The 26319-nt window shown below is 41.4% G+C and overlaps 1 protein-coding gene and 1 long non-coding RNA gene across 5 annotated transcripts; one reads left to right on the top strand and one right to left on the bottom strand.

Annotated features, from left to right (window-relative positions):
• The first annotated feature begins 301 nt into the window (after window positions 1-301).
• Window positions 302-1017, top strand: LOC310716066. The gene is made up of 2 exons (XR_014530472.1): window positions 302-389; window positions 477-1017. It is a non-coding gene; the product is annotated as an uncharacterized lncRNA (long non-coding RNA).
• Window positions 849-26319, bottom strand: kif16ba (kinesin family member 16Ba). 4 transcript variants are annotated; one of them, XR_014530463.1, is made up of 32 exons: window positions 25958-26319; window positions 24863-24932; window positions 24625-24738; window positions 22613-22729; window positions 21789-21886; window positions 20685-20794; window positions 20457-20599; window positions 19543-19711; window positions 19285-19416; window positions 17336-17511; window positions 17157-17222; window positions 16812-16871; window positions 16549-16668; window positions 16347-16398; window positions 14714-14851; window positions 12932-13014; window positions 12765-12853; window positions 12390-12422; window positions 11016-11069; window positions 10734-10935; window positions 8693-8943; window positions 8228-8609; window positions 7134-7382; window positions 6607-6920; window positions 6187-6345; window positions 5877-5982; window positions 5363-5407; window positions 5146-5268; window positions 4256-4345; window positions 4070-4153; window positions 2436-3535; window positions 849-2100 (listed from the first exon to the last, which is right to left on the bottom strand). XR_014530463.1 is itself a non-coding variant. In XM_083522725.1 (31 exons), exons 1-31 carry the CDS (start codon window positions 26002-26004, stop codon window positions 3371-3373), a joined length of 4041 nt encoding a protein of 1346 aa, XP_083378851.1. In that variant the 5' UTR covers window positions 26005-26319; the 3' UTR covers window positions 1908-3370. The 4 variants fall into 4 exon arrangements, 2 of the variants coding, with proteins under 2 accessions (XP_083378851.1, XP_083378852.1); XR_014530464.1 differs by lacking the exon at window positions 12390-12422; XM_083522725.1 differs by having other exon boundaries at window positions 1908-3535.

Below are 26319 nucleotides of genomic sequence, written 5' to 3'. Positions count from 1 at the left end.
CAGTTAAACATGCAGCCGATGTTGCACAGAGACACCATTCTAGCAGCGGCTGCCATTTATAAAGGTGAGTAGGAGAACTTTTCCAACCAAAAAGCTGAGGGACATCTTTTGAGATGCTTTATTCCAAAATAAATCAAATGTTGAAAGTTGGTTTCTTTAGAGAAGTGATGGCAGGAATGTTATCGTGCGTTTAGTTTCTTAAACCAAAGTTCTGAAAATACATTACTGGTATTATCATTACGGTTCCTCTGGAGCTGAAGATCTGTATATGCATTTTTGTTGAAACTCCTGACCGAAGCGAATCTGAGATGTACGGTAGTGAGGACAGATTCGTCCCAGCCACGTTCGACATCCTGTTTATGATCGGCTGGAAGCCTCACAAGTCACAGGTCTGCTGCTCAGTAATGTGTTCAGCTGTACATTTTAACGATCGCTACAAATATAAATGATCCGTATTTTTGTTTTTTCTTTTTCAGGCGAAACCCGCGAAGAGAGGTTCGGCCGTGTCGTTCGCTGATTTGGCGAAAATCAGATCGCAGACCAGCATTAATATGGACAAATCCGACACGAGCTGACTTGTACCGAGCTCATTAATATTTGTACTGAAAAAACGTTTAATGGAACGTACATAAAAAAAATAAAAAATTTAAACCCACAAATGTCAATTGTTTAATTGAATGTTTATGTACAGATAATCAGAACAATTTCCTCAATTCTTAAATACCCCCCCACACCAATAACAAATATACATACAAACGTATAAATAACCAAAAAGACCTTCAGGTCTTCCATCATCATCAGTATCCTCCTCCTCCTCCTGTGGAGGAGAGAAATAGTGCATTTCTTTCTCTTTTTTTTTATCATCATGGCATTACATTTATGGCATTTAGCGGACGCCATTTTTCCAGAGCGACCTCCAACTGAGCAGGATTAAGGGCCTCATTCAAGGGCCCAGCAGTGGCATCTTGGTAGTGACGGGATTTGAACTTGTGACCTGCTGATCCAGAGCGTGATGCTTGAACCACTAAGCGATGACCTTACGGGTGGGTTTTTTTTTTTGCCGTTCATCTCGAAACTCGGAAGCCAATCGTTCTTCAGTAAATCGTCTGGTTTAAAACGTCAAAAAGGAAGAAAAAAAAAAAAACAAACGAATTCCTTTTGTGGAGAAGCAGCGTATCCTATTCACGTTTCTTACACGTCATCTACGCGTATGGAGCTTGAACGAATATTATGGCCGTTTCGTTTCAGTACAAAAATCATGCTTTGTAGAACCACATTTTAATCTATCAGCTGTGTGTTGTGGGATATTTATAATCCATGGACGATATGGACAAAAGTATTAGGACACTTGACTTTTGGTAACATGAAACTTCCCCTTGACTTCACTAAGAGACCCAAACCTGTTCCAGCATGAGAATACCCCTGTGCACAATGCCAGCTCCATGAAGATCTCCATCACTACTAGGATACATTTTTCACACTGACTGCACCCCAGACCTCCTCAGCTCACCCACATCAGTACCTGAGTTTACCAACACCCTTGTGGAGGAATGAAATCTCACAGAAATCTCCACAAATTCTAGTGAGGACTTACTGTGGAGTGGAATGGGATGGGATAAATGGATGGGAAGGAAAGAAAGAAAAGGTACATTTTCTTTGCTTATTACAGCACAGTGAACTTTTTTCTTCAGCTCAGGTCAGAGCACATGTTCAGACCTGATACAGCACCCCTGGAGCACATCAGGTTAAGGGCCTTGCTCAAGGGCCCCAAGACTTGTACCCCCAATCTCCTAATCAGTAACCCAAAGCCTTAACTACTGAGCTCCCACTTCCTAATCACATACCAATCTTATGGTCAAGTGTCCACAATCCTTTGTCCATATAGTGTTACCTTTTTTTTTTCTGGATTAAGTAAATTGAAAGGTTTACTGAAAGAGTGGACGCATCGGTTCCCAGATAAACGATAATGGCAGTAATGTATAATGAGTTTGTGATTAGGCTGCTATTTTTACTATGTACTTGCATAGGAAGTGTAATCAGCTGGAATTTGCTTCCTCCTGCCAATGCAGATACACTAGATTTCCAAAAGTATTGGGTCACCTGATCTTTCCTGCTCTATGTGGTTCTTTACCAAACTGTTACCAAAAAACTAGAGGCACTCAATTGTGTAGGACGTCTTTAGATGTAAAATTCTGCCTTCACTTGAACTTGGAAACCCAAACCTGTTCCAGCATAGCAATGCCCCTGTGCACAAAGTGAGCTCGTTGAAGATCTGGTTTACAGGCTTTGGAGAGAAAGATCTTGAGTGGTCTGCTATAGAGCTATGACTGCACCCCAGGGTCTCCTTATCTACATCACATACCGTATTTATGACCAGGTGACCCAATACTTTTGGAAATATAATATATATTCACTTTACCACATGTATTTTAGACCACAAGTCTAAAAGATTACAGCAATATCCCAGTTATGCATTAATATTGAGATACATATATATCACACAAAAACAAGGTGGTTTTAAAAACTTTCAAGACTAGTTTTGTAACACGCCAGCAGATGGCAGCACAAGGCTGCACGCTCAGTCATACGGAGCACCGTCTTTTATAAATCAGTATGCCAAAAGACATAATCCTGTGCGCGTACATTGGGAGCTGTGCTGTTCTGTCCACGTGCGCACCCAGTCACTGAGCTCCTCATCACACGGGAGTTTCTAGATCCCACTTCCGCACCCACACTATACGCCAGATTCGGCTCTAAGACCAAAGTTTTGACACCATTGTGATTCAATCTTCAAAAAGAAAGACTTCCAGAACATGTTCCAAAAGCAGCAGGACCACTGGGGGGCGCTGTATTGCTGTGCAAGGGGACTATTTTGCAGGTAATGTGAAAACGTAGATTAATAAAGTACTTTGTTGTAAACAGAGCTCATCTCCAAACTTTTTGATACCACCTTGTGTGTGTGTGTAATATTACCAAACATAACACACCAAAAGAAAACAGGAAATGTAGGTGAAATTTGTGTGAAATTCCGAAAGGCCGAGTTCATGGCGTTTGAATATTTTGTCCTGAGTGATGCTCCAAATTCACGACAAGGTGATGCTTTTAGTGTACTTACCTCAACCACAACCAGAATAGCTGCACAGTCATATAATAAATATTATTATTATTATTCTCCTCCTGGTTGCTATAGTAACAAGGTCAGAATGATGGGTGGTAGCACAGGCGTGGATGATCTGCTGCATGTAAACTAAACTGTGGGATGTAGTACTTTGGCTTTCCCTGGTGGTGTGGAATGATGGTGCAGAAATGGGAATGGAGGGCATATGGAGAAGTTTGTAGTGGTGGTGGTGGTGGTGGTGGTGGTGGGGGTTTAGCCTGTTCCATGACTGCTGTAGTCGAACACTCCTTTCTTAAAAAAGGGCGAGATGTTGCACACGGCGTGTTTGGAGAGCTGCAGGCCCGAGTCGTCCGGTCGCAAAGGAGAGGAAGAGCAGGACGATGACAGCATGATCTGGAAGAAGTTTCTCAAGTAGCGCTAAAAGAGAGAGCGAGAGATGGAGGGAATATAAACGTTAGTGCTGAGAAAAACACGGAGACTCAGTCGGACAGTAATTACAAGAGACTCAGACAAATGTGGAAGAGTAAACCAGCTGGAGGGAGAGAGAGAGGTAAAGAGACACACAGTATATGGACAAAAGATTGTGGACAGCTGACCATGATTGCTGTGTGCTTCTGTTTGAACATCCAATTGAGTCCCCATTTGCAGTTATAATAAGCTCCACTCTTCTGGGAAATAGATTTTGTGGAGATTTGTGTAAAATCTCATTCAGACACAACAGTGTTAATAAAGTCAGGAATTGATGTAGGTGAGGTGAGGACGCCTGGGGGTGCAGTCAGCGTGAAAAATGCATCTGAAAGGGGTTCTAGCTCTATAGCAGGAGATCTTCCACTCCAAACCATGTCATTTTTTTTCAAAAGTCAGATGTCAATACTTTTGTCCATACATATGAAGGATGGGATGGGAGGATGGATGGACAGACATACTACCATAGTACACTAACTCTCTTACCTCCAGGTGACTGCGTCTCTCTGCCACCATTCTTTCATCCCGGTTGCCAAATATTTTTTTCGGAGGGAACTCCAGGGCTGCTAGCTACAAAAAACAAGCAAAGAGGAAATTTAAATAAATTCAATGTGTGTGTGTGTATATATATATATATATATGTGTGTGTGTGTGTGTGGACAGCATGTTTACCTCTGCATATTTTATTTTGAGGGATTTGTGCATTTCTCTGAAGCGGCTATAGCGTCGAAACACGGTCCACGTTTCATCCAGAACCGTAATCTAAAAATAACCCACAGAAATTTACATTACACTAAACCAATGGTTTGCAAACTTTTTTGAGTAGTGAAATGCTTATAATGACTGTCCAACATTTAAATAGAAATAGAATATAATACAATAATACAAATAAAAAGTAGAATAAAATATCGGGATAAAAATATATATTGTTATATTATTGTGTGTGTATGTTATATATATACACACACACACACACACACACACACACACACACACAGAGATAGATAGATAGATAGATAGATAGATAGATAGATAGATAGATAGATAGATAGATAGATAGATAGATAGATAGATAGATAGATAGATAGATAGATAATAAAATCACTGTACTCCATCACCCCAAAAAATGGTATTACATTTATTATTTCAAAAATGTCTAATTTATTAAATCAAGTTCGAAAACAATAACATTAAACAGTTTAAAGTTACTTGCATTAATGACCTATTTGTTTGTTTGTGGATGCTTTGTGTATTTATGAACTTTATTTTGAATAGAGAACATCATTAATGACACAAAAAATAATATCAATCCTGCCGTTTATTACGCCCCACCTGTCATGCCTTTATTCCCCACTAGAGGGGTGTCTGAATGACACTCCACACAAATCTCCACAAACTCTAGTGGAACATCTCATAGCAATATACCATGGGTTTTCTGAATACTGGATTGTGATTGGCTAGAAGGAGGTAACGTTCCAGTTCCATACAGAGTGAGACAGACAATTATATCTCCTGATGACCTTCTAATGTAAAGCGGAAGCACAAAGCTCTCCGAAATATACCTTGACTTCAAATTCGTAGTGCTCGTCCTTGCCCTGTCCCCGAAGGACGTAGCGCGGGATGCTGATCTTCACCGGATCCTTTAACCGGTCGGGACTTGGACTTAGCGGGACCGTCACAAAGCGCTAAAACGAAGCAAGAAGAGCTGGTTTCCCCTTCTTTCTCATAACTCTGTTAATCTGACTGCTGTCAAATAAATGGTATTTCTGCAGATCTTACCTCATACTTCTGTCTACGTGGATCCACAGGATGTGTATGGTTATTCTGTTAAAAATAAATAAATATATAAATGGAAACTTCTCAGGGAAAGTTCCTCCAGCTCCTGTGAAAAGTGTGAAACCCCCTATTGTTTTATAGTTTTTGAGACACGTGAATGTCCATTTTGGTTCTATGCAACAAACACACATGAATTGGACAGTGAATGGGTGTAAGAAAGTTCTGTGGAGTCCAAATGGGACATTTTTGTCTCTAACAAAAGAACTTCTTTAGGACAGAAACAGGAGAGAAGATGTGATTAGACCCCTCACCCCCACAGTCAAACATGGAGGTGGAAGCTTGATAGTTTGGGGTTGTTTTGGAGCAGGGAAGGTTGGAGACTAATTCCAGAAAGTGAAAGTGATTGCTCGGATAATTGGCTATTAGTAATGTTCGCTGCTGATTGGCTGCCTGCTCCATGCTACGAAGTCGGCATAGTAACAGAGGGTGTAATTTGGTGGTGAGGACGGACGGATACCTGCAGCGACTCGGTGGAGAGCGACAGGTCGTTGTTATTGTCAGAGTTCTGCAAGTTGATCTGCCGCAGCCTCTTCTGAACCTCTTCTTCAATGTATGCTTTTAACCTACACACACACACACACACACACACACACACACACACACACACACACACACACACACACACACACACACACACACACACACACACACACACACACAATGATTTAATATACACTATATGCACAATTAGTAAAAGATAACACACTTCAAAGATAGGCTCTTGTGTTTGTGTGTGTGTGTGTGTGTGTGTGTGGTAAAACAGATACCGGTCATCGGTGAGAGGCAGAACTGTGTTGAGGCTTTGGATGGGGCTCATTGGGCAATTCCCCACACTGTTTTTCTCATCACTGCTCACCGAGAGGCTCCGCCCACTCACCTCGCTCTGACTGATCCTCTGCTTTAGCTTAGCAATTTCCCTCTCCATCCTGACACACAGAATAAATAAAAATTGCCAAGATCCATCATTCAGGACTACTTGCACTTAGCGACACAAAATTAGTATGTTAGCATTGTAGGGTACGTTTAAACTTGTAAGACTAGCTTTGGCACATTATAGAAGCCACGACACGCTATATTATTTTAAGTAAATTGGCCTCATGGTTGGTCAACATGGTAGCCCCGCCCTCTTTGTGGTGACAAAGAACTAAATATTTACAATGAAGTTCAAATGTAAAGCATTTACACACCTCTCCTGGTCAAGTTCAGGTACTGCAGTGCCCACGATGCTCCTCCGGCGGGCCTCCTCTGCCTCGGGCTCCAGGCTGATGTTCCGTCTCAGGGCCGAGTGTCTCCTCTCGAGTCGTGCCACTGCCTGCTCCAGCGCCTCCCTCTGCTGCTTCTCCCTCGTCTCCAGGATCTCCTGCTCTTTACGTCGCACCTTCTCCTCCTGCCGTGCCACGTTCGCCGTGAACTCATAGGTCTGCTGCAGCTGCAGGAGCTGCTCGGCGCTGGTGCTGTGCTGAGACAGACGCTCTTCCTTCTCCTCTAGCTCCTTCTCAATCTGATGGGAAACAATGGGGTGAGTTTAATGTGACAAAGCAGATCTGTCTGTCTTCCCTCGTAAAATACATATTCATAAGTTATAGACAAATTCAAGCATTACAACCAAGTTTTAAATCTAAATCCGAAGACGTCCATTAGGTAAAAAGGCACAATATTGATTAATCTTTAGCTGTAGAAAGGGGTGGAAATAATTTTGAGAGTTGTTGCTGACCTGAAACAGCATTTCGTCCAGTTCGTTCTCCACCTGCTCGGGGCTGCCCCCCGTTTCCCTGCCCCGGCCTCGCTCCAGTGCCTCCTCCGCTCGGTGCAGCTCCTCGGACACGGCAGGCAGGTGGTTCTGACACAGAGAGACCAGCTGTCGCTCTTTACACTGCAGCCGGTGCTCGGCCTGAGACAGCTGAGCCTCCTCCTGCAGGAGGGACAAGGAGTCCTGAGCTCCCCACACCAGCATCTCACTTACCTACAGCACCACAGGGTCACAGAGATGAAGAACAGAGGAAATTCACTTACGAATCTTTCTTACTTTTGTTTGCTAGTTCAGCTCTTCTTAGCGACGTCAAATTTGGATAGCTAGGTCACATTTACAGATTGTGCTAGCTAGCGTAGATTTCAATTAGGTCAACCTTTAATCAAAAGTTTAGCCTTCAGTCACTTTTGATGTGATTTTGATCACTAGGGTTTTTTTTTTATTTTTTATTCTAGACTAGCTATTTTAGATTCTGATCGCCAGGTCAAGTCCTAGCTAGCATAGATGTAGATTTTCGATCGTCAGGTCAGATTTTGCTAGGTCAACCTTGATAGCCTTAATTTTAACCTTATGTCACTTAGATTGATTTCAATCTCTGGGTTAGATTTTAATTGCATGGTCAGATTTTGTTAGCAAGGCCTTTATTACATTTTTAGGTTTCGCTAGTTTTGCCTTCGATGGATTTCTAATTTAGTTTTCACTTGCTGGGACAGCCTTTTCCTTACAAGCCTTAGCTCTTTCTTGCTAGCTCGGAGTTCAATCAACATTTATTTGCTGTTTTCGTTATGTTTGCTGGCTTGCTCACTGGTCTAGCTTTTGATCTGCTTTGCTTTTGGCTGCTTTTGATCTGTACACATCTGACCTCTGAATTGCTAAGCCAGGCTTGACTTCCTATGTTAGCTCTTGCTTAATTAAATCTTGTGTGCTTTAGCATAAAAGCATTGATAAAAGCTGGCTCAGAGTACAGTGCAATTTCAGCATTGTGATTGGTTGGCTTTATGGCTTGTTTAGTCCCGCCTACTTTACATCAATAACAAGGAAATTGTGTGTTCTCATACCAGTCTCTGCTTCTCCCTGTGTGCGTGCTGCAAGACTCCGAGGGCAGCATGATCGTTCGCTACCTCTATCTCGAGCCTCTCCTTCTGCTGCGAGAGCCCCTCCAGTAATACGCCCAGCTCCTGCACTTGCTCCTGCTTGAAACTCTCGTATCGCTCCCTGGCGTTCCTCAGCGCCTCCTCGCCTGCATCCTCGCCGTCCACCCGGGCCTCCTTCGCGAGCAACAGTCCCTCCCGGATCTCAGCCAGCGTTCTCTGCTCCTCCTCCAGACGCCGAGCCTCGTCTCGGCTCAGAAGCGCCGCTGCCTCCTCGCTCCGCTCCCGAAGCTGCTCCTCCAGTCGACCCACGAGAGAATGCTGCTCCCGCTCCCGCTCCTCCAGACGTCTAGATGTGGAACAAACCAATTATTTTCAAAAATAAAAAGTGAAACTATGAATATGTAGTGAAGTGTAATGGTCTTGTTGTACCTCCTTTCCAGTTGGATTTTAACAGCCTGCTCCTCTCGGTCCCGTTTCAGACGTTCCAGTTCTCTGAAGAGCTCCGTCTGCTCAGCGTGTTCTCTCCTGACCTGCACTTCTCCACCGTCTTCCTCTTCCTCTTCCTCATGTACCTCTGTTTCCTGCACCTCCCCGTCCTCACACTCCTCCTCCAGGTGCTGCTCTAGCTGCTGTGGTCTCCTCCTCTGTTTCTGCTCCTGTTGCTCCCTGTGACGTTCTTCCTAGAAATGAAGCATCTCCCTTCATTGAATAATTAAGCAAAAATAATTTAACAGAAGATGCATCTCTTTCATAATTGACCAATCAGACAGTAGTTCCATCCCCCAGCATTAACATATTGCATAAATGTATTCCCTGCCATTAACATGTGAAAACAAGTCCCTCCCTTAATGTCATTGTGACCAATCAGTGGCCACTTTCCACCCCTAACTTCCAATTGTAAACAACCAAACAACCAATTGTAACACAGATCCCATACCTAACTCCACTGTGGCCAATCAGAGAGCAGTTCCCGCCACTAGCTCCACAGGAACCAATCGTCAAACAGGTCTCTCTAGTAATGTCACTACGGCCAATCAGAGAGAAGTTCCCACCCCTAATATACATGTAACTATGGTAACTTTTTCTCTCCACAGTTCTCATCCTAATATACATGCAGCCAATCTCAAAACAGTTCCCACCCCCAACCCCAAAGTAACAAATCAGATCACAGATCCCACACTATTACAACTGTGACCAATCAGAGAGCAGTTCCTTTCCCTAACTCCACAGTAACCAGTCAGAGCACAGGTTTCTCCCATAATGTCACGGTGACCAATCATTGACTGATTTTTTACGCTAACTCCACTGAGACTAATCAGAGCACAGGTTCGTCATCTATTGCAACTGTGACCAATGAGAGAGCAGTTCCACCAAAAACCAACCTGGTAACTGGTAACCAACTGGAGCTCAGGTCCCTCCCCTACTGCAACTGGGAAAAACCAGACAGCAGAAACTCCATGGTAACAAATTTAGACATTGCAATTATAGTGGGAGACCTTTCACAGAGCATCACCCCCACCCCAATAACAAATTCAAATACAGGTTCCACCGATAATGCATCTGTGACCAATCAGGAAGCAGTTCGCCCCAGTTCTCTACACAGTTCCCACCCCCTGTGCCAAAATAACCAATCGAATCGCATTAGTAACAGACATGATCAGGGCCGCTGGAAGTAATTTTGAACAGGGGGTGCTGTGAATTTTTTCTCTTTTTTTTGACAAAAAAACCCATGAGCCTATGGGCCTATTTAGAATACATTTTAAAAGATAACATAGGGCTGTGACAATGGCATTTTTTTTACCACCGCGGTGGTAGTGGACCAAATACCGGCGGTGTTGCGGTGGTTGGGGGGTTGTTTTGAAATAATAAAATAAAAAAAAAACAAAGAAACAACACTAAAGCCTGTAAAGCATTGAAATAAATATCAGTAAATACTGGTAACTTACATAATATAATAAAGTTTAATCTATTTAAAAAAAAAAAAAAAAAAGTTTTATATTTCCACACAAAGACGCGTTATAGCCTCCCCTCTGCGCTTTGAGAGGGATGTGGAACACGAGCAGGAAAGAGACCACGATCTCTTTTTCTGATATCTTCATGTTGTTGTAAAAGGTATGAAGAGCTAATTTTATCTTCCACAAGGGCAAGGCATTTAGGCTATGTTTGCGCGCTGCCAGAGAAAGCCAAACTAAAATCCCCCGCGCGTGTGAAACGCGCTTTACAAATGAACTTGAAAATCAATATAATTAAAATAATCAAAATAATTAAATTAAAATCCAAAATACACTTAATAGCCTACGTGTGTCAAAATCATTTCCTAAAATATTCATATTCATAAGGAATTTATAAATTGTGCAAAATATTTTTAATAGGCCTACATTTAAAAAAAATCTCTCTCTCGCCAATAGGGGGTGCTCCAGCACCCCCACTTCCTGCGGCCATGGACATGATATCCCCCAGCATTGCCCACCTGAAAGCGCTCCTTCTCAGCCAGCAGGTCTCTCATGCGGCTCTCGATGTCCTGGCTGCGTTTGTGCAGACTCTCCTCCTGCCTGCGGATGCGCAGCTGCACCTGCTCGGACTCCTTCCTCTGAGACTCCACCTCCTGCTGCATGCGCTCCAGCTCCGCCTTCTCACACTTCTGCTTCTCCTCCATTTCCTTTATTAGACGTCTGATGTACACATGCACACGCAGTCCATAACTAATTTAGATCACATTTCTGACATGCTTTTTTTTGTCAACTTGACACACCTTTTGTGTTCGAGCTTCTCCAGCTCTTCTCGCTGCTGCCTTTCAAACTCCAGTCTGCAAAACACAACTTACTTTTAACTGACTTCCAGCAAACACATCACACACACACACACACACACACACACACACACACACACAGTTTACAATTTAACATGTTAATAAAAATGTCAGAAGGGACAGTTTTACCACAATACACAATTAGCGCGCGCACACACACACACACACACACACACACACACACACACACACACACACACACACACACACACACACACACACACACACACACACACACACACACACACACACAAAAAAAAAAGGAGCGCACATAAAAACAATGAGCATCAACACACACTTGACATGCATCAAAACACAGGCTGCATTCGCAAGGACATTTTAGTATCAGACAGAAACTTGTTTATCAGACATGAGTCTGTTTCCACGCTGTCAAATGTGTGAAAACTCCTAGTCTTGTGTGTTTTGATACATGCATTGACCAAACAAATCTCTATAACTGAAAAATCCTCCCGCTGCATGAAAAACAGCTTCACACACACTCGACATCTGGACACTTCGTTTCTCCAAACATTCAGCTGAAATACTTTGCCGTGCCGAGATTTCTTGTTCATCACAGAGCAGTTCAGTAGGATTTAGGTGACTGGGCAGGTCATTCTATGATGGATATCACTCCAGACGACTGTCTGCTCTCTAAATAAACTAATTAAATTACAGAGCTTGGAAGTGCACTTTGGCTCATCGTCTTGTCATAAGAAAAAGTTGGTTCCAACGAGCTGCAGTCCAGACGGAATTGCATGGTGTTGAATTATCGAATGGTAATCGAATTTCGTTCAGTTTTCCAGAATTATTCTCCAACCTTCTCTGCTCCAAAACAACCCCGGACCATTATCTTCCATCTCCATATGTGAGTGTGGGGGTGAGGGAGTCTGATCAAATCTCCTCTCCTGTTCTCCGTCTTACACAAGTTCTTCTGTTAGCGACAAAAATGTCCCATTTGGACTCCACAGAATTTTCTTCCACTCATTCACTGTCCAAATCTTGTGTGTTTTTCCTTTTACTGAGTTTGTTGTATAGAAACTAATGGAAAATGCACATGTCTCAAAAACCATAAGGCTCTGTGTTGCCCTCTGTCCTTAATCCCTAAGTGAATGAAACATGGTCAGATCATTTGTTTAATCTAATTATACTAAAATGTCCTTTATTAAGAATCGTAATCAAAGCCAAAACTAACAAATAATTAAATGAATAGACAGTGAATAAGGTTGTTACAAACAAAAAGCTGACACCTCACACTAAAATGAAAAATAAAGCTTATGTTAGGACAATTTGTTTAGTTTTTCTCACTGGTTGGTCTACCTGAGAAACACCGGCCCCTTCTCTGTGAAGAGACTGTGATCGGGGAAGTTCAGAAACACAGCATTAAACCATGGTGGCTGAACGCTTTCGCTCACAGAATCACGCAAACAATAAAGCTTCTTTGCAGAATTTCAGGCAGGGAGAAAGGGAATGTGGATATATGAGGTGCATTGGGGGCAAACGCTGTCACCCAAAATGCTAACATTATTCGATAAAAAATGTTGGAGAATAGTTAGCAGGCTAATCGTTTTCTGCGCGTCGTGAGACACATTAGCATCTCTGGGTGAAGTTCGGCTTTAAATGGGGTGGAATCAGACAGCATGGTGGGAGAGAAGCATGAAAATACGCTCTATACACACACACAACGTTCCATACCCAGGGTTGTAGAGCATGACTGTGGAGAGGTTCTCACAGGACTTGGAGAGATCGGTCATTGAGAGACTCAGTGTGCTGAGGAGGCCGCTCTAAAAACACAAGTCAATCAGAACAAGAGAAATAAAATGTAACACAGGTGAAGGGTGAAAGCCTGCAGAAAGACTGACCTTCCTCTTCTCACGCAGTTTGGCTGCTTCTTTAGGATGGTTAAATCTAAACATGTTGGTCCTCCCCAGTAGGATCACAGCACCTTGGAACAGAGATGTTTTTTTTTTTTAAAAATAATAAAAAACATGAACAAGCAGAATGGACAACTAAAAGATGGACGATATAAGTTTTGGGGATCAGACTGCACCATCTGGACATACTGCCATTCTGCAACAATAGCTTATGACTATAATGAAAAGTTGATAACCTCAACAATGATGGAAGCATAATGAATAGACATTCTGAATTGAGGATGAGGATGGGTTCACTTTAGAGTCTGGTTCCTCTCAAGGTTTCCTCCTTAAACCCCTTCAGGAAGTTTTTCCTTTACCACCTTCGACACTGGCTCATTTATTAGGAATACACTTATATGGATTGTTATATAAATGTAAAATTTAAATTTGTAATAATATATTTCACTAAAGCTTCTTTGGGACAATGTCCACCAGTAGTGGATGAAGCACACAAACCATGTAGTTTAGTAAAGGTGTCCCTTTAAACTTTCACTCCAGTAAAAGTACAAAGGTTTTTGCCATAAAATGTACTTAAGTATCAAAAATACTATGATTTATTATAACTATCATTTTCCTATTATCATTTTTATCAGAATATTCTTTACTTTATCAACTCAGTTTATGTGAAAAGACTCGAATGTGACTCGCACACTGATCTATTAATAGAATGATATTGACTCAAACACTGATTGATTTTTATTACAATTATCATGAACCCCAACTTTTTTAACTACTTCAATAAAATCCTGTGAATGAGGTCACGCGTGTTGTGGCGAGTTTAAGTCTGGAGTTTCTTCATCATTTATTCCTCTCCAAATGTTCTGTTTGATGTTGAACTGATGCTGCTGTATGTTGGTGATCAGTAGATACACCAAGCGCCAATCAGAACACGTGTATAACATTCGTTTTTATCCTTGTTAATAAAAAGGAATGACTGATTTAGCAAAATTTAACATTTACTTTGAAATGTAGTGAAGTTACAGTAAAAGTCTCCCCAAATGGAAATACTTAAAGTAAAGTACAGCTACACGAAAAAGCTACTTAAGTACAGTAATGAATTAAATTTACTTCATTACTGTCCGACACTGTGGTGTTCAATGTATATTGAACTAAATAGCAGAAATAATTTAATTATAAGACTAGAGTGGATGTAAAATACTTAGAACATTGCACCATCTAGACCAGAGATCCCCAACCACCAGGTGGCAACCCAGTAGCAGCAGGCTGTTGAACAGGTACCTCCAAATTGCAAGTAAACTCTTTGACAAATGTCTATAGACAATGTATACCCTGATTTATTTATTTTTTAATTGGATGCAAATTTCCATAGTGTCAGCTAACCTCCAACAATGAGATCACCATATGGAATTGTCTTGGCTTTTTAATCATGTTAATTCTATAGATTTTCATGGTTGTCTCACTAGCTATCTGGCATCAAATATATATTAATTGGGTTAAAAAGGCTGACTGCACCCCAGGCCTCCTCACCTCACCCACATCAGTACCTGACATTACTAACACCCTTGAATGAATCTCAGACAAATCTCCACAAGCACACTCCAAAATCTAGTGGAACATCTTCACAGGAGAGTGGAGATTATTAGAAAAGCAGAAGGGGCACTCGGTGTGGAATGCGATGTTCAAAAAGAAGCACATACCAATTTTGTGATTAGGTGTCCACAAACGTATTAGATAGACAGAAAAAAATGCAGGTAAGATTAAGCTGACCTTGGTTGAGCTGGCATGGTTCGGTGATGTGAATCCCATTCACTGAGCATTGCGACTCGCTCAGAGGGATCAGCGTCACGGTGCCATCCTGATTCTCAAACAAACAGTGTTCACTCTCCAGTCCCAAGCCATGAAGAACTGAAGAGAGAGAAAATCCTATCATGCTGAGATCTGATGTAATCTAAAGTCACAGCAGTGTTGAACAGAGCCAGTTGGCCAGAAAGATCAGCAGTCTTTGAGAAGCTTGTGGTGAAATAAAAAGAGAAAGGGCAGCACTATTTTCCGATTCTCTGGTTCAAGCCACATGGTGTAAGAAAGAGGTTTAGAAAGTTGTTTAAACATTGCTCCAAATATTAGATTATACTCTAAAGAAATGTTAGCTGTTAGGCTTCGGTCTGATAAATTACTTTTGCTTTGTGGTGTATACAATGTCTGCTTGTGGGACAATGAATATGTTGTTGATTGGTTGGTAAGAGATTGAGATTAGTCTTGTGGTGACTGTTTGGTTGGTGGGTTAAAGATTGAGATTAGTCTTGTGGTGACTGGTTAGTTAGAGATTTAGATTAGTCTTGTGGTGACTGGTTGGTTAGAGATTTAGATTAGTCTTGTGGTGACTGGTTGGTTAGAGATTTAGATCAGTCTTGTGGTGACTGGTTGGTTGGTGGGTTAAAGATTGAGATTAACCTTGTGGTGACTGGTTGGTCAGTTAGAGATTTAGATTAGTCTTGTGGTGACTGGTTGGTTAGAGATTTAGATTAGTCTTGTGGTGACTGGTTGGTTAGAGATTTAGATTAGTCTTGTGGTGACTGGTTGGTTAGAGATTTAGATCAGTCTTGTGGTGACTGGTTGGTTGGTGGGTTAAAGATTGAGATTAACCTTGTGGTGACTGGTTGGTCAGTTAGAGATTAAGATTAGTCTTGTGGTGACTGGCTGGTTAGAGATTGAGATTAGTCTTGTGGTGACTGGTTGGTTGGTTGGCTGGTTGGTTAGATATTGAGAATATTCTTGTGGTGACTGGCTGGTTAGAGGGTAAGATTAGTCTTATGTTAACTTAACAACTTGGTTGGTGGGTAATTGGTAGACTCAGTTGTACAGGTTGTTTTGCTTGTGTGATTTTGTTTGTTGATTGATTGATCAGGGTATTGGTAATTAGTGTTTAAGATAAGTAATTACTTTGCCTGTTGATCAGTTGGTATTGACTTTGACCTGGTTGTTTGGGGACTGGTTGGGTGGTATATTTGTTTGTAAATTCATACAATGGTTAGTCTGGTGAGTGATTGGTTAGGTGGAATGTTTGGTTAGGTGACTGATTGGGTGATATGGTTATGTGTGAATTGAATTAGTTGTTGTTTTGGAGATTTGTTTGTTGGGTAATTGGTTTGATTTTGTGTAAACTGTCTAGGTGGTCTGTTTGGTGATTGGTGTAGCTTGGTAGAATGATTTGTTACTTGGTGGGTCTGTGTTGGTGAGTGGTTGGTTGGGTGATTGGTCAAAATAATTGATGTTTGGACAGATGTTTTATCTGAATGGTTGTTTGGTTTTGGTCTTTTGGTCAGTGTGTGGACTGGTTGAGTGGTTTGCTGGTTTGGTTGGGTCGAATTGCTGCTAAGAAAGAAAGACTGGTTTGGCTTACCGATGTCCTGTTCATTGGCAGCATCTTCCCGGCCTACACATGTCCTCCCCTCCTGCAACACCACACCAGAACTCAGACCCAAAATGACAAAAGATTCTGCTCGGATCTGTAATCTGCAGTAATCTGTTCTATATAGATTTACTACGAATGGCTTCAACGTGATGATTTGTCTTTATGAAGCCCTTTGTTTTGTAAAACACACCTTTAAGTGGTAGAGGATGATGCCGGTGCTGAGCAGGTCGTCGTCAATGCCAATGAGATGAGGAAGTTGTGAGTCCAAGATCACACCAATTCCCTCCTTCCTCAGAGCTAGAGTCTCCTCCTAACACCCAAACACACACCCCCACACGGTCAGTATATGAACATCAACTGCTCTGTTAACTGTGAATTAAAGAAGCCATCGTCCCACACCATGTATATAATTCTGACACGACAATGGCTTTATTTACAAAAACAGTGCAGCACCTTCAGAATATTCTGTGTTTCATTCCATTTGTTTGCCCACTCCTTTGTCAGTTCCAGCACCTAAAACAAACAAAAACTAATCAAAGTACAACAATGAATACATACAAGAAGAATATAAAAACAATGCAGGAAACAATTATGAAAACAGAATGTAAAAAAGCAAGTAAGTAAAAAAATAAAACAAAGATGGAAAGAAAGACAGAAAGACAGACAGACAGACAGACAGACAGACAGAAAGAAAGAAAGAAAGAAAGAAAGAAAGAAAGAAAGAAAGAACATTTAAAAAGAAAAAAAAGAAAAAAGAAAGAGAGCAGGAATGTGTTTGGGATTAGAGGCATTATTTACCCGAGCCTCATTCTGGTGCAGTTTCTGTTCCATACTCAGAGCTGTGGGTGAATCCAGAAGTGCGATCTGAAAAACAAAAACAAGATCAGATCCGACACTGAACACTGGAACTCATTTAGGGACCTAATATCCAAATATAAAAATGTAGTGGTATTTTTTATTATAAAATGGCCCCTGACCTGGTTCCCCTGCACGAGCAGGGCTTTGAGGCGAACGATCTCAGCTCTCAGCTCACGGATCAGCCGCACGTTGGCATCCTCGTTGATGGTGGGTTTGTTGATGATGTTTTTGGCACGGTTAGCATAGCGCAGCGTGCTCAGCGTCTCGCCGTAGTTCACGTCCGCAGGAGAAATGGCTGAGAGGAAAGTGGCCAGGAAAAAAAAAAAATATATATATATTACAATGGAAACATTAGCTCAAAGTTAACCACAAATTCCAGAATACTTGTCTACTTACTGTGGTGTACAGTACAGGTGAAAAGGTGTTTTCTATAGTTCAAAGCTACTCAAGAATTCTAGTATGTTTTCTTTGTCATGTTTGAAGGCAAAAGTTATTTTTCCAAAGTGACAGAAAATGTAGAATGTTTCTCTAGTAAGGAGATCTTTATTTTCTGAAATTTAAAGGTAGCAACATGCTCTAGAATGTTTTCCTTCTCATTTGTACAAGAAAAGTTTGTTTTCCATAGTACAAAGCTTAGTATGATGTAGAAATGAATGTGTTTTTCCTTAGAGTTTAAAGCTAGAAAGGAAAAAAGAATCTCTGTTGATGCTACCCAATAAATTCTAGAATGGTTTTCCTCTTGCTTGAACATAAAACAGTTCTAGACCATAAAGGTACCAAAAAATAATAAAACATTTCCCTTTGACTATAATGTACAAAAGTTTATATAGGCTTAAAATAAATCTAAAATGTTTCTCCAGAAAGGTAAAGATCTGTGTCTTTCTTAAGACTTTAAAACAACCTAAGAATTGTAAAATGTTTTCCTCTTTAGTTTAATGTACACGAGAAAACTATTTTCTAGAGTTCAAAGCTACCAAATAATTCTAGAATGCTTCCCTTTCTTAGGATAAATGTAGAGAATTTTTTTTGTGGACTTCAAAGCTACTGAGCAAAACTAATGAATTCTAGAATGCCTCTATGGAGGAAAAAGTTTGTTTGCTATAAACACTACAATTCTGGAATGTTTTCCTCCTTATCTTGGTGCACAGGAGAAAGGTCAAACAAATAAAAAAAATATTCTAGAGTCAAAAGTTTCCAAAGAATTCTAGAATGTTCTCAATATAAGGTACAAACAAAATATATATTTTTTCAGAGTTCAACAAGGCCCAAGAAATTCTAGAAGTTCCATTATTTGTTTCTTTTTTGTTTTTAGAGTTTAAACATAAAGATTTTTAGAAAGGTTTCCCTCTCACTTAAACAGGAAAATGGTATCTTCCAAACTTTAAAGAGACCAAAGAATTATATTTCTATTCTTGGTTGGATGTGTAAGAAAACATTTTTTCTCTAGAGCTCAGAGCTAAACAAAAGCTAAACAAAAGAATGCATTCCTCCTTATTTTGATGTACGGGTGAATTGTTTCTTTTCAGAGATCAAGGCCACCACTAGAATGCTTCTCTGCTTAGTATGATGTGCAATAAAAGTTATTTTTCTAGAGTATAAAGTGAAATTCTAGACCCTAGTAGAAAGAATATCTCTAGGTTTTTTAGGGTTTAAAGCTACCAAAGACTTCTTGTGTTTTCTCTCTTTTATTTGTACAGGCAAATGTTATTTATTCTAGAGTTCGAGGCTACCAGTGTGTTCAATAAAACTTTTTATTATTTTTTTTCCCTTAGAGCTCAAATCTAGCATTCTAGTATGCATTTCTTCTTGGTTGTAATGTAAAGGAAAAAATGTTGATCGTATGAAAAATGATTTAAATGTACAGTATAATATAATTGGATTTTTGTTTTTGCCTGAGTATTCCAGATACCTACACGAGAGGCAGCGGACCTTCTAATCTGCTACAAAATCTAGCAGGAAGCATGGAAATATATTTTTATACCAAAGCTGGTTTATCATTTACCAAATGTTTTTTTTATAAATACAGTGTAAGAGATGTTCATGTCTGCTCGTGTGCTCAGCTACTGACTGGCAATCATGATGGTTTTGGAGTTTCCTCCCAGACTGTCTTTGAGAAGCCAGGTGAGGACAGAGTCTCTGTACGGGACAAACACCTGCTTCTTCTTCAGATGGCCGCTTCCTCCGTCCTGAGACATATCAGCTAGACAGATACAGAAGAGTGAAATAAAGAGAAAACGAGTTAGTTTTACATGTACTATAAGCTGATATGGCTCTGGAGAGCGTCTCGAACATTACAACTCCTTCAAAGTCACACTTTTACCCTCACCCAGGGCGGATATGACGTTGCCGAGGGTAACCAAGCTCTTGTTAATGTTGCCTCCTTCTTTGAGGCGAACGCCGGTGGCACCAGTCGCATCGGCTCTCTCATTGCCTGCCAAATCCACCAGGTGAATCTTACTGACCGTCTCACACGGCATCTCCGCATCGAACTTCGCCTAGAGAGAGGGAGTGTGACAGAAACAGAGAGAGAGAGAGAGAGAGAGAGAGAGAGAGAGAGAGAGAGAGAGAGAAAGAATGAAAGGGGGCAGAGATAAAAGAAGAAGAAGAAAAAGAAAATGAGGACGTATTAAAAAGAAGGTAAGAGCATAATAGGAAAAAGAGGGGGGGTGAAGAAAGGAAAAGATAGGGATAGAGAGGGGGGTATGAAAAAAAGAAATGAAAGGAAAGAGAAAAAAAGGAAGTGTGGAAGAGAGAGGAAAACAAATGGATTGGTATAAAGATAGAGGGAGAGAAAGAGAGGGGAAGCGAGAGATTGAGAGGGGAAGGTGAGGGCAGACAGTAAGAAAGATATGGAGGGAGAGGGAAAGAAAAAAAGAGAGAAAATAAAGAGGGAAAAGAAAAGAGAGAGGGATAGGAATAAAGAGAGAAGGGAGGGGAAGACATAGGGCAGACAGAAAGAAATGTAGAGAGAGCAAAAGAGATAATAGAGAAAAGGAGAGAGGGAAAAGGGAGGATGGAAGTGAAAAACAGTGAGAGAGAGAGAGAGAGAGAGAGAGAGAGAGAGAGAGAGAGAGAGAGAGAGAGAGAGAGAGAGAGAGAGAGAGAGAGAGAGAGAGAGAGAGAAAGCACAAGAAAAATAGTGAAATAAAGAGGGGGGAATAAAGATTAAGAATCAGAGGGATAGAAAAAAAAAGCAGAGAGGAAGAGAGAGGGATGCAAGATGCTAGCCGAACACTTTACCTGCGTGAAGTTGATGGTGAAGATGGCGTGCGAGCGGCTGCTGGCGTCGTTCATGCCCGTGCTTGCCGTGGTGCGGTTGATGTTCCCCGCCTCCATCAGCTCCTCTACGTCGCTGTAGTTCTGAACCAGGTGCTTGGACAGGTCTGAAACAAAGCAGAACACCACTAAACCTTCTACCTCCACACTAAACCAAGGTTTACAGACCCGAGTGGGCTTGAAACAGCTTACCTTCGACGTAAGGGCCGTCTTTAGGGTGCTCTCTCACGCGCAGGTTGTACGTCTTAGCCAGCTTTCTCCTCAGCAAGTCTCGCACACGCTCGTTATAGATCTCCAAATAACTACAAAACAACGACAGTCAGAGATGTGAGGTGGGACTGAGGTTCTTCCCCAAACTGTTAGCATAATTGTTAAAAACACAAAATTGTACATGACGTCTTGGATGCTGGAGCATCACATTTTCCCTTCACTTGAACTAGGAGACCCAAACCTGTTCCAGCATGACCATGCCCATATGCACAAAGCCAGATCAATGGAGAGATGCTTTACATGGGTTGGAAGATCTGCTCCAACCCTAATGAACACCTTTGGAATGGATGTTTCATGCTGCACCCCAGGCCTCCTCACCTACATCAGAGTCTGACTTTACTAACACTTTTGTGGCTGAAAGAAATCTTGCACAAATCTCCAGAAAATCTAGTGGAACTTCTCAGAACAGAGGTTATAATCGAAAATTTTAATTCCATACTTTTGTAAAATGTGTAGAAATCCCGTTGGTGGTGCTGGAACTTGATCTTGTGACATTCTGATAGAGAGCTATGAGCTCTGAACCAATGAGGTCCCACCTCCCTAACTGTCAAATACATTTATGGCTTTTGATAGATGCCCTTATCGGGGCGACTTACATTTATCTCATTCATACAACTGAGCAGATATAGGGTTAAGGGCCTCGCTTAGGGGCCCAGATGTGACAGCTTAGTGTGGCGGGGTTTGAACTCATGACCTTCAGATCCTTAACCACTAAGCTACCACCTCCCCTATAACTCTATTTCACAGTGTTACAGTCGTAGCGCAATAACCGTCCCCAAACCCACAGATCGGAAGCTGTTGAGAAAGTGGCCACTTCCTGTACTGATTTCTTTCCAACGATTAATGAGCATCTGTAAGGTGTTTTCTATTTTTTTTTAGAACCAGTTGTAATCGCAAACAATTATGGTGCATGTGCATACTGGCCTGTGCCAACAAGTCCAAATATATAAATTAACTACTTTTCTAAATTCTAAACTTTTTTTCTTCATGGATGAATTCTAATCTACTGACCCTCGTGTCACCCACCTGACTTCCGTACGGAAGGAGGCTTCATCACGACGGGTCATACCAGTAATCCTGGTGAAAAGGCCCTCGCAAATCCTTGGGATCAGCCCCACATCTCCCTGTAGCACAAACACAGAGAGAAACACTTCAAGATAATAAAATCTCACAAAATATTTTTGAGGATAAATTCATGCTTCCGTGAAACATCTCATGATATCTCAGAAAAAGCTCACAATATCTCTGGTGGGCTTATGATATCTTTGGAAAGCTGATGATATCTCGGATCTTTTTCTGATAATTTGCAACGCTCTGTATATCTGAGGACATCAAGACTTCTAAAGACAACAGAGAACTACCCAGGATTACCCAGGACAACTCTGCTTACTCTGGAATACCCAGGACTACCCATGACCACCCAGGACAACCCAGGTCTACCCAGGACAATTTAGGACTACCCAGGACAATTCTAGACTACTTTGGACTACCCATGACAACACAGGACCACCCAGGACAATTTCAGCCAGTCAGCTAAGGACAATTTAGAACTACTCTGGACTACAATGGCCTACAATGTTAAAGAAAATGTAAAAAAGAACATTTGGACAAAAAGTGGGGGGACACCAAGCACATTATGGGTTTTGATCTGACATTTATAACTGACAAAACACAAATAAATACTAAAATAAATAAAAAAATAGACACCTGTGCTGTGTTTTTATATAGTTTGACATAAATAGCTCATGATATCAGAAACATCAGTGTGAGATTTTACAGAAGTGACACATTTACCCACCAATTGTATTTAAAACTATGGTGCGAGAAGAGGAACTGGTCACTTCTCTTACCTGGTTGCCCATCATGGTGTAGGACTTCCCTGAGCCCGTCTGTCCGTAAGCAAAGATACAAGCATTGTACCCCTCGAACGCTGCCTTGAGCACATCTGAACCCAGGTCCTTAAACACCTAAATATTTACACATACAAACATTATGATTGCTAATCAACGTATGCTAGGAGGATGGATTTCAATATGAAGCATCAGCAATTACCTACTGCCAGCCTCAGACTGGTGATAAGTTTTTATATTGCTATAATTAGAGTGCTAGATGTGAGAGATGAGAGAAAAAACACAATGGCGTTCCACAGGGTTCGGTTTTAGGCCAGCTATTGTTTTCTCTCTCTGTCTCTCTCTCTCTCTCTCTCTCTCTCTCTCTCTCGAATATCCAGCCTCTTGAAATCTAATTTGCAAATCCAGGAAGATTAAAGTCTGCTTCAAAAGATCATCCCTGCCCTCATACAGGAGGAAGCTATAAATACAACAGGAAGCGATGGAGCAGGACACTAGGAGATGAGTGCAGAATTACAAATGAGTTATTAATACATCTTAAGAAATCAATAACAGAAAAGGTTGATGGTTGAAAGGTTGGAAAAGAGATTTTTCTGAAACAATTATGAAAGCCATCTTTGATTCTGCTAACCATGTCTTCATTTTTTGGTGTAATTTGCTACCTTTGAAATGGACATGAGAACCCAGCTAATCTCATTAGCAAGTCAATTTATATGGACAAAAGTTGGTGGCACCTGTCAATAACTTTTTATTATTTTCAATTTTTTTTTATTCCACATTTTGTTCCCATTTGCTCTTATAATAAGCTTCACTCTATTGGGAAGATGTTCCACTAGATTTTGTGGCAATTTGTGAGATTCCACTGAGCCACAAGGAAGTTGGTACTGATGTAGGTGAGGTGAGGAGGCCTGGGATGAGGTCAGCATGAACAATTCACCCCAAAGGTGTTCAGTAGGGTTGGAGCTCTATAGCAGATCTTTCAACCCATGTAAAGCTTTTCTCCATAGAGTTGGCTTTGTGCACTTTATGACATGCTGGAACAGGTTCGGGTCTCCCAGTTCAAGTGAAGGAAGAATTTCATGCTACCACATCCAAAGACGTCCTACACGATTGTGTGCCTCCAACGTTTATGATTACAGTTTAGAAAGAACCTCATACCAGTGGAAAAATCATCCCTCCAGGTGAAAGGAGTTGTATTTGTGTATTTTGTGTCATGCTGCAACAGTTTTGGGTCTCCTAGTTCAAATAAAGAAAAGATTTCATGCTACAGAAATCACGTCCTACACAATTGTGTCTCCGAGGACAAACTTCCAATGGTGGGAAAAGTCCAATACTTATGTCCATATAATGTACTTTGCCAGGCTTACATTCCATCTCCAAAGTATGTTAGGTAATGATTTAGAAAAACAACTTGAAGGAACATGGAGAGCTGAACATCTTAGATGGCCAAGTCTGCCAAAGGTTAGCGATCCAACATACGCAATGTTCTCCTGTTTCTGAAGACCTGAATTTGCCAGATTAAAGAAAAGATTAGGGTCGGAATTAAGACGGTACACTGAAGCAAAGTTATTCACTTCATGCCTCAGGGATTTCCCTTTTCCTAAACACCTTATTCTCCTTCATAATCTGCATAAATGTTGTGTTAGAGGAGGTCTTTGGCCGACAAAGGCTGACCTACAATCATACTAAAACGCATAAACAATCATGACCCAAAGGTAGTAGACCAAATATTAAGCTGATTTAGGAGTCTAAGAACAAACATTCCCAGAGCGAAGCTAATGAGGTCTTGAGCACATTCTATTCATCTCCCTATGGTTAGAAATTAAAGACTGATCTCAAAGTCTCCCTGCTCCGAGTAACGTTTAAATAATGAACTCCCACGATGTAGAACTTGCCGTTTGGTCTCAGCAACTAATGCACAAACAAAGGTAAACCCCTCGCCCCACCGTAGTCCTGTTTTCTATAAGAATCAAATCATCAGCCTTTAGGAACACTGTGCAGAAAAAAATCACCTTCTCCTGTGAGATGAATCTGGTGCTGGTGCGATCAGCCGAGTCGTAGGAAAAGTCGAACGTGAAGGTTTTCGTTCTCTCCCTCACCGAGTCACCTGTCACACCATCAGGGATCTGGAGAGAATGACGTAAAGACAACCATGAATCACAAATGTGCTGAATCATGATTTCGAATCATGATGAAGCAGATTCGGTCACGATGAAGCAGCAGCTGCGAGAGAAACGACGTGCTTCTTACCTTTAGGTTGGTAATTGTGGTCTTGTTTCCTTCCATCTCGATGATGCACTGGGCCAAGAGCTCCTTCTCCCTGTGGAGGAGACACGATCAGATGAGTCACAGAGATCTCATCACACATCCATGATTTCTGTTCCTGGAGCTTTCTGAACACCATTTCAGCATTTGATCAGTTAAAAACAATACACAAAATAAAGTAATCTGGAAAATGATGGGGAATTGATCCAAATGCAAGGCTTTTTCTTTTATTTAAACACACACACACACACACACACACACACACACACACACACACACGAGCAGATCTAAGCTGTTAGTTAGCTGGTTATTTAGAATAAACAAAGTGAATAGACAGAATGGATTAATAGACAGACAGACTAATATGGAAGCAATTAAAGATAAATGGACCAACAGACTGGAAGAACTGGAAAAATGGGGAGGACCGCAAGATACATAAATAATAAAGCAAATACAAAATGAATGCAACAGAAGCAAGAAAGTAAGAGAGAAAAAGAAAAAGAGATATGGGGGGGGGGGGGAACTAACAAGGACAAATGGAAGGTAGGAAGCACAGGAAAAAGGTACAGATAAGACAAGTGAAAACCTGAAAGAAAAAGACAAAAAAGTAGGGAGGAAATAACAGATTAAATGTATGGATAGAATGGATGACTAGAACAACATGGAACGGTAGAAGGATGGACAGACAGACTAAAAAGAAAAAGGCAGGACAAACAAAGACACGACATAAGGGAGGAAGGAAAATAAAGGAAAGTAAAAGAAGAAGGAAAAACATAAGAACTAGTAGAAAGAAAGAAAGAAAGAAAGAAAGAAAGAAAGAAAGAAAGAAAGAAAGAAAGAAAGAAAGAAAGAAAGAAAGAAAGAAAGAAAGAAGTCAATTAATTAATCCGTGTGATTCGAACAGTGAAGTAAAAACTCAAGTGATGGGGTAACAGAGTAACAGGGTAACGAGGTAACAGAGTAACTGGCTAACAGACTCCCTGCACGTGACGCTCAGACGCGGGGGCCGAGCCAACCCCGCGCGCGCCCTGTCTGCGTGCCAGCTGTCGGAATCAGCGGGTCTGCGGGTCGCGCGCTCACCGCTGGTTCATGGGCCGCACGCGCACCGCCACGCGCACCGATGCCATGTTCGCATCCCCCGGCGTTCCTCCTCTTCCTCCTTCTCTCTCTTTCTCTTCCTCCTTCTCTTTTTCTTTCTCCTCCTCTTCAGCTCCTCATTAAAGACCAGGAAACCGCAGACTCACAATAATATTCCTAAATCCAGCTGCACTACTGTCCCGGTAATAATCCCGGTAAACCCCGGATCCCCTCACAGCACTGCCGTGACCGTGACAAGGAGAGAAACATCCAACTCCGGTGTTCCACAGCCGCTTCCCTGCCTCTGTTTACTGCCTGTGTGGAAGAAAGAGCCGCTTCCAATCCAAAACACACACACACTCAGT

Source organism: Silurus aristotelis (genome assembly GCF_946808225.1).
Source record: "Silurus aristotelis genome assembly, chromosome: 20".
NCBI lineage: Eukaryota > Metazoa > Chordata > Actinopteri > Siluriformes > Siluridae > Silurus > Silurus aristotelis.
The sequence above is the reverse complement of the archived record's forward strand: the minus strand, read 5'-3'. Positions and strand labels throughout refer to the sequence as shown.